Source organism: Dendrobium catenatum, unplaced genomic scaffold (genome assembly GCF_001605985.2).
Source record: "Dendrobium catenatum unplaced genomic scaffold, ASM160598v2 fragScaff_scaffold_716, whole genome shotgun sequence".
NCBI classification, from domain to species: Eukaryota; Viridiplantae; Streptophyta; class Magnoliopsida; order Asparagales; family Orchidaceae; genus Dendrobium; species Dendrobium catenatum.
The window spans coordinates 532,846-548,691 of NW_021319178.1; the positions used below are offsets into that span (position 1 = coordinate 532,846).

The window sequence follows — 15,846 nt, forward strand, 5'->3', positions numbered from 1 at the left end:
CTCGTGCTCGGCGGCCACTCCTCTCCACTGGGTTGAACATGGTTTAAGCTTGTTCCCTGTTTGGAATCTGAATATCTTTTTCTGGAATCCATCGCCGGTGTGCGTTTTCGCGTCACAAGCACGCTTGTTCCTTTGTCTTTTCGATTCCCTGTCTTGTCTTACTCCAAGTTGTGCGCGAGGGCTTCTACAGCTACATCTCACCTGCGATTTCCATTCGCAAGTCCATTGTAAACGTGCACCCTCACGGCGGAGAAAATAAGCCGCAGTGGTCGCAGCCCATGTTCTCGCCGCTCTTTCTTTTGTTGTCTTCCCCTTTATCTTTGAGCTCGGCATCAAATCATCCTTCCCCATCCTTGAGTACGGTTAGGGTCTCCTCTCTCTTCAACGATTATATCTCTCGTTGAATCTCGATATCTTCTCCGGCATCCATATCCGGTGTGTGTTCGGATTACAACCGTGCGTGTTCCTCTCTTTCTCTGATTCCTTGTCTTGTTTTCTTGTGGATTTTGAACAAGGGCTGCTCCGGCGATCTTTCACCTCTGGCATCAGGTAATTTTGGCTCACAAACCTTTGGTAAACCCTAGCAAGTTAGGAAGGAGGTATCTTGGGAAGGCGAATAGATTGGTTTGGTGAGGTCGATAAGATTGGAGAGGGCATGGAGAGAGGTTTGAAAGAAGGAATATTTCAATGTCCTTTTTAAGAGTTCGGATTATATGATTTTCCCGTTATAGGTTTATGTGGTTGAGCGTTGTTATTTTTTAGCTTTTCTTTTATCGTGTATAGCTGCTAACTTTAAGGTTTGGAGGTTTATTTGTTTTGATGATTATTTTAATGGATTTTTTAGGTACTTATTCCGAGCAGCTACTCTCACAGTTTTTTATAATCTTTCCGTTCTGGGTTAATTCTATTGGATTATATCAATAAAGCTCTATAGGATCAATCATTATTCACGCGCATTGTTACATGCACGATAGTTATTTATGCTTTGAACTAATTGTTGTGCTGTATCAATGGATTGGATGTTTTTTGCATTTTTATACCCTAATTGTTTGCTTGGAATCTTACTCAAGATATCCCAACTTGTTTTTATTTTCTTTTCTTTTTTGGATGATTGATGTATTCCTTTCTCCCCAAAAAGATATGTCAAATGTCCAATTGGTGTTTTTCAAATGCTCATCTATTATGATATTGGTGTTTCAATGCACTTTAAGACCTTGCTTTACATATTTTCTCAACTTATCTTATGTTGAGTATTGATAATTTCATGTTTTCTTTTTGCATAATGTACATCTATCCTGCTTAAGTTTAAAAGGTTGCTTGTTTTGGATGATTTTGAATGAATTTCTAACAAGCCAATTACATCCAAATATATTCTAGTTTTTTTTTTATTGTATACTGCTTCATTCAAGCGAAGCTTAAATAACAATCAGGCTCCAGTTCTGATATAAAGCCTTTTGGTTCCCAAGTTAGCGGTTGCAAGTTCAAGTTTGGTTTTTCCCATGCTTTATGATGAATATTCTTTGGCCCTTGTATAAAATTTGGTCCATATGTGGACTTATACTAAATTTTATCTTTTATTGGCATTGTGGTATACTTATCTATGATTTTCCTACTTCTAATCAATAAAAATATTGGGATATATTTCTATTATTTAAAAACAACTGACAGTAAAATCAAAATTCTGTAGGTTCTAATCTGCATTGTTACAATTGATTAATCTGTATTGATTTATCTATGATTTTCAGACGTACTTTTTTTATTTTTATTTTTTGTAGCTTCATTTTTCAATTTGGATCTTGGTTAGGCTATCAAAAATGTTTCTTGATGTGTGATATTTGGCATTTTCCTCTGAAGAATGAACAGAGCTCTCTCTCTCTCTCTCTCTGTTTATTTTTAACTCTATGATCATCAGATTATTTCTGAAGAAATAATTGTATCAGAGTTTGCATTAACATATGCTCCAAATTTTGATTTTAATAAAAATACGATGCATTGATTTTGATATAATCCAAGATATTACAAAAACAGGGTTTTTTTAAAGGATTATTATTAGTCTCTTACATAGTTCATGAGTTGGGATCAATCCTAAGCATTTTTATAAGAATTATTTTATTACTGATGCTGTTAGTTAATTATGTTGTTGCATGGTTTCAGAATACGCAGTTTTTTTTGAAGTATTCTCGGAAGCACGTGGGACCAAGTAGCCCTTAATTTTACCTCCTGTTCTAAGTACCCTCTCTTGAGCTTTTTCAAAGATATTCTTTGAAACACGTGGGATATAGCAGCCCTTAATTTCATCTCTTGATCTAAGTATTTAGCCATCACGATGATGCATGAGGAGTGCAAAAGCTTCTGCTTTCATGATTGGCTGAACTGGGAAATCAATTGTGTTTGTGACTATGGAGATTTTGGCAGAGATGTAAAATGGGATGAAAGCAATTGTTCTTATGATCCCATAGATCTCTTACCCGTGGATCCATTTGATATGAATCTGGACAATACTTTATTGGAGATGGATTTGGGCACCAAAATATCTGTAGCTATTGCAGAGTGGATTGAAACTAACAATGATGATTGTATTGTGGAGGGTGATGCTTTGGTTGCTGGCTTGAGTTACTATTGGAACAAGGCTGTTTTGTCTTCGATTGAGACTCAGCTGAATCCTGGAAGTTATGTTGTTGATTTTTGTAGCAAGGGCTTCTCAGGACCAGTTCTTGATGTTACTGGAGATGAAAGTTTTTTGTCAGTGGAGGAAGATCCTGTTACTAGCATGAGGGATTCCATTTATTCTTGTGTTGATGAGAGTTCCGTGCATGAGGGATTGATCTTATCCCTTGGATATTTGGGTGTTCAAGATCTTCTTTCGGTTGAAAGAGTTTGCAGGTCATTGCGCATTGCCGTCCAGAATGACACCCTGTTATGGAGATGTATCCACATAGATTCTCCATTGAGCGACAAATTAACTGATGATGATCTTTATAAGTTGACAGAGAGGGCCCAAGGAAACCTACAATGTTTGAGTTTGATTCGATGCCCTGGAATCACTGATACCGGCCTCAAGCGGGTGTTGGGCAGCAATCTGAGGCTCAAAAAGGTTACTGTTTGTGATATATTTCATGCACTTTAGTTTTTTATCCAATTGGGATTTCAATTTCTTACATTCCTTATTGCATCTTTTGATCTAACTACATTTCTTTGCAGATAAATCATATATTTTTGCTTCATATGCATGTCTAGATCATCAAGATTATGTGTATCCCATTATTCCCACTCATTAAAAACCCAAATAGTGTAGTTGTGGCTCGGTAGTTGGCCCAGAATGCAATCTCTAGAAGAGGTTATTGGTAACATTTTTGAAGTGCTTGCATTTGGAAAAAGTCACCAATTGACCTGCGACCCTAATTAGGTTTACCTGGACATCTAATTATGTGCTCTTGGCAAAATTCTAAACAACATTATTCAAAATTGTGTATGAAATTCACTGGGATAGGTCTAGTCATTTACAAGTGTCTTAAATTGTTTCTGCACTATGAAGTATTGTTCTAGTGGTCCCATAAGCTGTAAAAAAAACAACAAGTTCCAACCCTCCCCGCTGGGAATTTAATGCTATATTGTTATATGATAAGTTGAAGCTCTTCTACATCCTTCGTAAATATCCTAATTGTTGAGACTTAGGGAAAAATTGAGGAAGATACATTGAAGTATTGCAACCAATATTACTTGTAGAAACCTCTTTGTTCTTTTAAGTTATAAGCTCCAAGGAGGTTCCATCCTTTATTTTTTCTAAGCACCATTGATGATCCATTCGCATGTATTTTTTTAGTTCTAGTAGAGCTTAAATTTGGGACAGCACTTATCCTCAACCTTATTGTTTTTGGTTAGGGAGGACATCTTTGTTATTGTCACAATGCATTTTTGCCGCTTTTGCAATATCAGTTGTTGGTTTACAGCGACTCCGAAGTCTCTATTGAGTCTTGATTGATGAAGTCTTATGATCTTAATGACAATGCTGCAACATTAAGAAGGGCAGAAAATGATTTTAAATATCAGGTCCAAATACTTAAAATTTAAAATTTATTAAGTTAGAATTTACAAAAACCCTCAATTTGTTGGTGCAAGAGCAAATGGGGGTTTATAGAGTTGAAGTGTGGTTGAGAACTCTCCCAACTTCTCCCAATGAAGAACCAGAAATGGGAAATGTTGTCAAAAAGTACTGTTTAGTTTCAAATTGGCTACATAATAATGGATCATTTGTCAAAGAATGACTTTAGCCTATGTGTAGTTATGTGGCTTCACACTATGATTGCCAATTGGATTGGATTGGATTGGGCTAGCCCATTAGCTTGCAGGCATGACCATAGATAGCTTTGTTGGCCTGCATTGGGTTAGTGGGTCTATCTCGGCTATATGTAATTGCTTCTTTGAAAAGGCTTAAATAATCAGCCCATTAAACGATATTGGTGATCCATTTAAAGGCTATGTTAAATTAAATGTTTATGATATTTATATTTTCAACTAAACAATTCCATAAGTAATAAATGTATAATTTTAAACTCATCATGGGCCCAAAAATATGAGAAATGTGATAATTAATATCTATGAATTAGTTAGTTATGATACACAAATAATGTGTCATTTGTGATAGTAATTCAAAACTTTCCAAAACTAAGTTGATGGAATTAAACTCTTGATAGACAACGAATTGTTTTTTTTGATCAATCAAGTCTGATTGTTACAATGTAAATACATTGAAGTTATATAATAATTTGCATCTGATTTTTTATTATTCATGGTTGAACAATGCAATGTAAACCTAATGAAGTTGCATATAATTTTGTATATTACGTAAGCTAAAAGACAGAAAGAAGGCAATTAGTTGAAGCTTGTACACATTGATATAAAGTTTTTTTAATTACGTATCGTAAAAATCATGTTGGGTTCCTCTTACTGCTGAATTATGCTCCCTTCTGAACTGAAGATTGAATAGAGATTAGTACTTTTTTATATTTCTTATAGGTAATATGTTTTTGCAAATGAAACTAATTTTCACTTTACTAGCTCATATATCATTAACCCAAAATCTGTTATGAGTTGCGCAAAACTAAAATTTCCTCTTTAAAATAAGACACCACTTGAAATCACTAAAGCTAGTTTGATATATTAAGAAATTCTTCAAAAAAAATTATATATCCTATAGGACCAAATGCACAGCTTCTTCAATCAAATAAACAAAATATTGTCATGATTAAACCCTATGATGCAACATATCAAACAACAACAACAACAATATCAAGCCTTTGTCCCACTAGGTGGGGTCGACTATGATCCTTTTTCGCCATTGTGTCATGTTAAAATTCAAATTCTCATTTAAATCTAATAAATAAAGATCATTTCTAATATTTTCTAACCAAGTCTATTTTGGTCTACCTCTACCTTTCTTAACATAAGTCAAATCTAATACCTCAACCTTTCTAATCGGGTCATCGGAAGGCCTCCGTTTAATGTGACCAAAACATCTAAGGCGACTCTCTCTAATCTTATCTTCCACTGGAGCTACTCCAACCTTTTCACGAATATGCTAATTTCGTATACCATCTCTAAGGGTAATGCCACTCTTCCACCTAAGCATCCTCATCTCTGCAACACTTAACTTAGTATTATGTTTCTCTTTTAATGGCCAACATTCAGCACCATAAAGCATTGCAGGTCTCTCCACTATCTTATAGAATTGTCTCTTAAGTTTGAGGGGGACTTTTCTATCGCACAACAATCCTGATGCATTCCTCCACTTCAGCTATCCAACTTGAATTTTGCTAATAATATTTCCATCTATTTCACCATCACTCTGAACAATATATCCAAGATATTTAAAATGTGTACTCTTATTAATGATTTGATCGTCCAAAGTCACAATCCCCTCACTAGGTCTATAGCTACTAAAATTGCACTCGATATATTTAGTTTTAGATCTACTCAAGCAAAAACCTTTAGACTCTAAGGTTGACCTCCATAATTCAAGTTTACCTTCAACTCCCTCTCTAGTCTTATCAACAAGAAGAATATCATTAGCAAAAAGCATACACAATGGTACATCCTCTTGCAAATGTCTAGGGAGAACATCCATGGCTAAAGCAAAAAGATATGGACTTAAGGCTGATCCTTGATGTAAGCCAACCAAAATAGGAAAATACTTAGTCAAACCACCTTGTGTTTGAACACAAGTAATAGCTCCTGTATACATATCTTTAATGATTTGAATATAAGTGTTATTAACTCCTTTCTTTTCAAGAACTCTCCACTTCTCTTGGAGCAAAGACAATGCATCAGCCTGGAATAATCATGACATGTCCCAAGTCCTGGATGAGAAAAGTGGAGGGTTGCATTAAGTAGTTGACAGCCAGTGTAAAATTTGTTGAATAATCATGGCATGCAACATATCAAACTTGAGAAAAAAAACAACAAGAAAATGATAAACACGTAAAATGTTATTTATAAATAAATTCCAACCCCTAGAGCACAAAAATAAAAAAAAATCAATGAACCTATCAAAATAACATCTAGGAAATGCTTCTTTTTTTGCTATTGTTAGGAACAGAATCATAAGTTGTGAGGGATTATTACTTGTAGGATCCACTCTTTAGAGTTGTAATGAATAAATAATAGAAAGGAGATAAAAAACTTGAAAGAAAGAAATCCCTAATTTATAAGATCAAAAGCTTAGCTAAATAAACAAAATTTATAATAGGAGCTAATTGATTGACCTCCGACCCTTGGCACCTTGAAATAGGGAGGATAAAAAATGTATTTATATTTGAATTTTATTTAATTTTTTGTTCCAAAATTATATTATTTCATTATTATTACATTGTTATCTTCTCATTTAGATATCATTTAAATATTTTTAATATTTATTACGTCATTCAGTTTGATCTCGGTTCAAGCTAGGTCGAACTATTGAACCTTGAATCTTTCTCTTTACCAATTCTATCTCTAGCTTAGTTTTTACAACCTTGGTTTTATCTATAAATACCAGGTAGTTGCTATTAATAAAGTCCACTCATTCAGCCTGAATTATTCGCAGCTAATTTCAAGCAATAATTATTATGGTAGATGATTGTAGTTAGACAATGTCTTCTAACGTGGAAATGGTAAGATAGATGCACATATATGTTGTGGAAGAATTTCTTTACTCATATAATGAAAAAAGGTGCATTTCTCCTCCTAGAAATTCCACTAAAGAGCAAACTTTAATGAGCAGAAATAGCAATCTTAAAGATGTAAATTATTATATGGCTTTACTATTGTGGTCATTTAAATTCTTTATAAAAGCTAACAGTTCTGTATTCCCATAGCGTAGCTCTCAAATATTTTAATCAAGATAGGTGTGCGCAAATGCACCCATCTTTCCGTGCTTCTGAACTCCTTAAAAAAATACTGATACACATGTTTTGAAGTCTCAATAAACTATGGATTCATGCATGTACATTTACACATAGAAACTTGACCACAATGGAAAGCATGCTTGCTTTTACTTGAGGCTCACCCACCAAGGGAAAGAATGGGATCTGGGGTTGTGGGGTTAGTTTTCCTCCAGCATACATGATATAGGCGCATAATAGCTTCCATGCCTTGATAAGTGATAAATTGTTAGCTTTGATTATGTATGATTATTGAATATGCTTAATATTGGTTGTCTAATTCTTCTGATTAGACTGAGGGTAATATGGCCCAGGTGCTTGCCTCTGTTTTTTTCCCTTGCTTGGTTTAAATAATGTGGTTCAGGCATTACCTGTGCAGCACTTGTTAAGCTTGATGTTTGCTCTAGAGTACTTTTAAATACTCCCTTTTTTGTATATGTTTTTGATAGCATTGAATGTTCAAATATTAGAATCTATTGTTGTGTTGTATAGACCCACGATTCTATATTATGTTGGGGTAAAAGGGGCAGCTGGGTTTTCACAAGTTTGCTACAGCTTATGGATGACTTTCTCAATTACACCTGAATTTTCTCTCCTATTTGATCCAATGTAGTTTCCTTCACTAAATATACTTATGATTGAGCTTGTTTAGGTTCATACTTGTTGGATTAAAAAGTTATTACATCATGGATAGTGGATAATGGCCAAAGTTTCAAAGTGCTTAATGGGTTAAGAAATCTTTTGATTGACTATCATCTCAGATGTTCTTTAGCTGTACTTGATTTGTGCCTTTCAGTTTTCATTTTTAATGTATTTTCAAATGTGCCTAATAGGTCAGCAAATCTATTTGTTGACTAGAATCTTTTATGTTTGCTCTATTATGTCTCTTGCTGTACTTGACTTAGCCATCAGAATTTTCTTTCTTAATGTATTTTGACCTAATGATGTACAGAAAAATCTTTAATATATGAGTATGACTTTTAGCTATTGCTGCTTTTAGAAGAAAGATGTCAACGCCATTTATTTTTCTGATGCAGTTAAGCATACCTGAGTGTCTGAGGCTGAGTGCTGAGGGCGTCATTAGCAGCCTCAAGACTCTCAAGTTGTCAGGGATGCCAGGACTGAAGGCCCTAAAACTTGGTAGGCTATTCATTGCATCTCCAGAACAGTTTGAAGAATTGAGATTTTTAGTAAGTACCGATGAACTGCATCCATCGAAAGTTCATAAACTTAAGTTCTATCACAACAGCATTACATCTCTAGCTTGTGATGACGATGATGATGATGGTGATTGTTCCATTGATATTGAGATGTGTCCTGTTTGTCAGAAGTGTAGGCTTGTATTTGATTGCTCGTTAGAAAGTTGCCATAGCAAGGGGCCTGAACAATGCAGGGCATGTAATGTTTGTATTTCAAGGTGTGTAAAATGCGGGCGCTGTATTAGCAACTGTGAATATGTGGAGACATTTTGTCTTGAATACCTCTGCTCGACTTGTTGGAAGCATACTCCTCCAAGTGATGATATACTAGAGAAATGAGCCAATGTCAACTGGAAATTTCTTTGCGGTTTTGCATTGGTTGCTATTGTATTTAGTGGTGAATTTTGAAGCTGAACTGGGCTAATATGGATACTGTGTGATTCAGGAACTGTGAACTATATGTTAGTTGCTAGTTTCAAGCTCACAGGATTGGAACTCTATTTGTATTTCATGCATGTAAGGCCATGCGAACCAGAAAGTAAAAAAAAAAAAAAAGGGAAAGAAGAAAAAAGAAAGAATGATGCTAGAGAAGAAGAGAAAAAAAATATATGATGGTTCTGTGATGTTTTGCTTACCTATATAGGCCAGTTCTACGCTAATATTAAGTTCTGAGGGATGGAGCATTATTTCTATTTCATGTCTCTACGGCAACCATAATTGAAATGGGAAAATTGAATTATGCTTGAAAAAAGTTTGGAAAGAACAAAAATAAGAAAAGGAGGGTTATGCGATTTCTTACCACCTTTGTAGAGGCCATTTCAACACTATTTTCAGCTATTGGAACATCAAGTATGATGAAGCTACTTCTGCATGTTCTAACGACCCCAAGTTGGGTTATTTGATGGTTTGCTCTCCTTTATTGGAGAGATTCTACACTATTTGCAGCTATGTTGGAACATCACCTAAGCTAAGGCTGCGTCTGCATGTTCTGACATCCCCCAAGGTGGGTTTAAAGTCTCATCATCCTTAGCCTTGTTTCAATTATTTGGTGGCAGTTGTATTTTTCCCATTTTCATTCATTCATTCTTGTGGAATGCTGCTTAGTTCAAAGGTGGAATTATATCTAAAGTCTCGATTATTCGCAAGCTGCAGTTAAATTTGGTGTATTGTCTCTGCCACTATATGCCTCGTCTTGTTAGCACTTATGCTGACTAAATTGGACACTGAAGTTGTCATGCAGATGCTTATTTTGTTCAGCCTTCTGGACTATGGTAGATTGCTCAAGCAGGCAGCGATCAAGCTTTTATACAGAAACCAGTCTGCATGCCAAATTTTGCAGCGTATAATATAGAATACTAACGGTAAATTTCTCAAGCAGGTGGTGATTGAGTTAGTGCGTGCATATCGCCAAAGACCTGCAGGTTTTACTTAGATGTAGGTGGTGGATGCGGACACATGATAGATTTGCCAAGCAATTAGGTTTTCTGATAAGATTTTTAATGGAAGGAAATGTGAGACCTATAAATTGGCGCTTAAAACTGCTGTTATGGCTATGGAAATAATCACAATTTTTTTGTGATCGGAGTTTGGGCATTCCGTTTGGTTGGTACGGTATGGGCGCTGAGCTACCGAGATCATGGTTTAATTTCATAGGCAATGTCAGTATTTGCTCACATGAATATAATGCATTTTCATCTGACACCGTTTCAGTTTAATATTCTCAAATTCGCATAAAAATTTCTACTTGAAAAGTACCAGTGTTATCAGATGCATTTATGTTGTCTTCTGATGTATGCATGATTTAACTGGTCATGTAATTACACGTGGGCTTCTTGTGGTTGAGTATCATATCCCTGTTCTCAGATGATGGTGCCCTAGTTAAGAGGAAAAGACCGAACTGACGTGTCTTATGGTTTACTTTTGTTGAAAATTCTACTTCAAATATTCTTTTGTTTACTCGTATGCAAAGCTAAAAAGTTTTTAGTACATGGGATGCCTTGTAGGCTCGTTGAATCTCTTTTACTGGATGATATTTTTAGTTGGATCTCATTTTTGAGTTGCTGCAAACGTTGTTTAGGATCCAACGTGATAGAGGTATGGTTTTATTTGTGTCCGAATGTTTTACTTTAGAGTTACCTATAATATCATTTTTTTGGTCTAAAGTTTCTGAGGTAGGCGCTTGATTTCTAATTAAATCAGGTTCATATGCTGTTGGAAAATTATTGTAGAATTATCTGATTTATTGGGGCCGAACAATATTTTTGTTTTCAATAATGTGGATGCTGAGGGTTTTGGGAGCGCTTGCCAATTGGGGATTGCGCGGGATTTCTTAAAAATTTTTCTTATAGTTTTTGATCAAAATGGTAAGAGAAAAGTAATGATGTTACTCTAAATTTTAGATATGATGTCTTTTATTTTTTTGCGCAAAAGGGGTTTATTTATTTATTTTTTTTTTTGGCAAATGCAAATAGCAATTTTATTCAAAATAAAAGAGAAAGAACAATTATTTGGTAGCAAATCTTTCACACTCTTCCTTCAATAATAAAGTAAAAATTGTAGGAAGATTATTATAGAAAAAGTTCCAAAAGAAACTACCACTAAGAGCAAGGTTGCATAACAATTTGCAACCTTTTTCTCTTCTCTAGAAATATAATAAAAAATAATACAATTTAAGTCATGCAAAAAAGATAAATCAAAATATTCAAAATTTGCATCTAGTTGAAATTGAGTGGATTTTGAAAAAGCTTAATCACATTGATGTTATTATCCCCTTCTATCCAAATTCCTTCATAATCAACCATTCAATCTTCAAGAGCATCTTTAATGGCAAGGATAGCAATGATTTCAAATTGAGCTATATCCTAATGATAAAGTTGCTTTCCAAACTAAAGGATAAACCTTTCATTATCATCTATTTTAACTCCTCCAATGTTTACACCATTATTGATAAACAAATGATGCATCAATGTTAATCTTAATCCAATTTGGAGGTGGAGGATGCAAAAATTTTCCTTTCAGTTCATAGAACTGGTTAGCAGCTCATTTATCTATAATTGGATTAATATATGACTCAATAGATATAGACAACACTTCGGCTGCTATAAACAATGAGGATGCATAATTTTTTCCATGTTTGATAGAATTTCTATCTTTCCAACAATAAAAACAGATGAGCAATATATTCTAGTAAGAACATGATCTTTGTAGATAAGGAGCGAAGATGATCCCACATATCAGAAGCCGAATTAAATGAAGGAATTTGGATTCCCCATTTCCTCAGCACTTCAAAGATTTTAATTAGCTTTTTACAAAAAAACAGAAATATGCATTATGCCTTCTTCCAAAAGACATCCTCTTGGACAAAGATTGGAATTCAGCAACCTCCTGTACATAAACCAACTATTTGTGGGAAGAGCATTCCTTCCGATTCTAAACCAGAAAAAAGGAATCCTTGGTTTCAGTTTAAGCTTCTTTAACTAAGTAAAATCATTGACTTCATAAGATTTGAATTTCTCTTCAAAGGCTAAAGTTGCTATGGATCTACCCGAATGCTAATGTATTAACTCTATTTTATCTTTCGCACATTTAGAAATGAATTGAACTTGAAAGTATGAGATGCGCAGGACGGGGCTAATGTATTAACTCTATTTTATCTTTCGCACATTTAGAAGTGAATTGAACTTGAAAGTACGAGATGCGCAAGACGGGGGGGGGGGGGGGGGGGGGGGGGGGGGGGGGTGAATTGGATATTTAAAATTTTTCGACTCTCATTTAGACCCATAGCTAGGCGGGGAAGCCCTTACAAAATCACTTCCACCTTTCCCGGTGCGGCGGAGGAGCCGGGTCCTTTGACACCAAAGAGATCTTCTTCCCAAAACTTCCCTCAAGACGAACTTTGAATCTGATGGTACTAGGTGCAAGCTCGCTGGAGCAATAGTGTGAAATCCCCTCAACACTTCCTTGAAATCCCCCTCCAAGGATCTTCTCCCTCTCAAACTTCACCCTTTCCTCTCCCCCATTCAAGTTCTCTCTTCAAATTTTCTCTAGAAAAACGAAGACACAATGGCTGCCAAAAACTCTTACAAAGTCTTATGAGAAAGCTTAAATAGAGGGCATAAAAAAAATCCTTAAAATCAATTCAGCCGTCAAAGATCATACAATAGAATCGCATGATCGTCCGGTACGCTGTACAGAATTTGACATGTTAGTACTGTACGATCACCAATTAGTACTATACGAATAATTCAATTTGTCTATTCGTACAGCACGATCACCAGTTAATATTGTACGAACAGTTCAATCGAAATGCAGTTCGTCCAGGACGAAACATGGGACAATGAAAATCGTCTATTTTAATCATACAGTATGATTAGAATATAAAATTAAGCAGATTCAATTGACTAATCATATGATTAAATTAGGTAAAGTTTTAAAGATCGTACAGTACGGTACAGTATGATATGATTCATACAGTACGATTAGAACAACTTTTCAAATTCAAAGTTTAGCCTAATTTAATAGACGACAGGCTTTCTAATTGTAATAGATCGTCCAGTACGATGTGGTATTTGTACGGTACGATTAGTTATACTTCAAAAATATTTTTTCCTGGAAAATAAAATATTTTAATTAATTTCTATAACATCAAATCATACAGTACGATCCATATCGTACAGTATGATGTACAGAAAAATTAAAATATTTAAAATCATTTTTTCTCCCCCTGTGTGTGTGCACGGTCACCAAGGTAACATACATCATTACACGACTTGAGTCAATAAATTAAAAAATTAATAAATGAAAATTATAGACTCATTTAACATAACTTATTCTACCTAATCTTGAGACATGAAGCTTCAAAGAACGGTGCATGATATACCTAAAATATTAGTTAACACACAAACAAATATACACCATGAATACTAGGAGAAATAAAAAGGTAATCAATATTATTTGTTATCATCAAAATTATAAACTCGGAAACCAGAGTTGCAATAGAACTTGCTTGATAACACTGATAAGCTCTTCTCCAAAAGATTCTTGTATGAATTTGTAATTCAAATCACCTTTGTCATTGAGTAATGCATCCAATTTGAGCTGCTCCATAATGTTGACATTGATAAATGTTGGCCACATACTAATTGATTTATCACAAATCCATACATCTTCTAAAATGCCGATGTTCTTTCCATTACCTATTCTCCATCTTAAAATAGGCTTTAAATGCTTTGCACCATCCAAAATAATTTTCCAAGTTGCTGAAGTGTCTCTGTGAGATGAAAACCAAATATTGCTACCATATTTAGCAATAAGAACTCTATTTAATAACGAGTTTGGTTTTTGAATGAAATTCCATGTCAATTTTGATCTCAATGGACCTTCCCATAAGGAGTCAGAATGAAAGCCAAGACCACCATTAGTACTTGGTAGACAGAGCTCATTCCAATTGATATAATACATTCCTTGCTTTCCATTCTCTTTATGCCAAAGAAAATTTCTGCAATGTTTATCCAATACTTCAAGAATTCCCTTAGGAACAAGGGAATGAGTAATGAATGCATTACCTTAAAGGTAATATCTTCTTGAATTAAAATTCGAGAAGGAGTGATTTTGACAGAAGCAAATCTAGGAAAAGAATCCTCATTTGCTTTGGACAGAAAGTTTTCGGACGAATTCCTATGTGGCTTCTTCACTAAGACCTTTTGACGCTTACTTGAACTGGCCATTTGAAAATGATCTAGAGTAAGAGATGAGTTGAAAGTGATGTTTAGCGTGTGACTATTGAGTTAAAAAGCCCGCCTATATATTGAAAATGACATGTTCATACCAAACGAAAAATTTTCGTCCCGTACGACATTTTCGATCGTCCCGTACGAAAATATTTCATACAGACGATCCAATACGACCAGAATGAAACAGATTTTTATAATTAATGCGACTTACGAAGCATCCTTTCGTACAGACTTTTGACTAGTCTGATCGTATAGACGAACACGTGTTCGTCCCGGGACGATCAGAACTTATATCGTTTTAATGACAGTTGAAATCGTCCCCTACATCGAACCGACATGTGTTCGTCCAGACGAACCAAAGGTTCTTACAGACGAAGTTCATATTAAAAACTACCTTATCCATTCAACTACTTCATTCATTCGTCCCGTCGTTTGGAAAATATTTCATCCCGGGCAATCGTGACGATCGCACAGATGAAGTACATTAAAAAACTGCACTCAAACGATTCAAAATTTGAAAGTTTGTCACACTACACAAATCGTCCCGTACGAAAATATTTCGTCCCGGACGATGATGACCAAAAAAAAATTTTGCACTCAAACAACTACAATTCAAAAATAAAACAAAACAAAATAAATACCAAAAACAACGAAGAAGCACAGACTCTAAAAGGAAAAATCACACAAACAAAATCATAAATACATACAAAACATTTAATTAATAAACAAACATCAATGTTGCAAGAACATTTTTATTTAAGCATTTAAATCAATCACACCAAGCCTTGTTCTTAATGCACTGAAAATATCAAAGGTTAAAGGTTTTGTAAAAAATGTATGCAAGTTGATTTTCAGTTGTAACATGAATGAGTTCAATTTCTCCCTTGGATACATGATCCCTTATGAAATGATGCCTTATGTCTATGTGTTTGGTTCTTGAATGTTGAATAGGATTTTTAAAAACACAAATAACACTAGTGTTATCACAATAAATTGGAATAGTGCCTATAGACAATCCTAAATAAATCAACTGTTGTTTCAACCAAAGTACTTGTGCCACATAACTTCATAATGTGATGTATTCAGTTTCTGCCGTAGATAGGGCTACTGAATTTTATTTTCTACTGGACCAAGAGACTAAAGAATTTCCAATGAATTGACATGTTTCAGAAGTGCTTTTCCTATCCATCATACATCCTGCAAAGTCAGAATCTGAATAACCAATTATTTCAAATGAAGAGCTAAACTTAGGATACCAAATTCCTAAGTTCTGAGTTCCTAACAGATATCTTAAAATCCTTTTCACTGCTGTCAAATATGATTCTTTTGGATCTGATTGAAATCTAGCACATAAGCAAACACTAAACATGATATCGGGCTGGCTAGCAGTCAAGTAAAGTAAAGATCCAATTATCCCTCTAATTTTTTTTTTTATCAACAGATTTTCCCTTAGGGTCCTTATCCAACTGAATTGAGGAACTCATTGGTGTACTTACA

General features: G+C 34.7%; 1 protein-coding gene across 1 annotated transcript; it reads left to right on the top strand.

Moving 5' to 3' along the window:
• Positions 1–409: 409 nt before the first annotated feature.
• LOC110108362 (F-box protein SKIP14-like) lies at positions 410–10,603 on the top strand. The gene is made up of 3 exons (XM_020838981.2): positions 410–549; positions 2,155–3,094; positions 8,456–10,603. The coding sequence occupies exons 2-3, from the start codon at positions 2,327–2,329 to the stop codon at positions 8,954–8,956; spliced, it is 1,269 nt and encodes a 422-aa protein (XP_020694640.1). The 5' UTR covers positions 410–549; positions 2,155–2,326; the 3' UTR covers positions 8,957–10,603.
• The last annotated feature ends 5,243 nt before the right edge of the window (positions 10,604–15,846 follow it).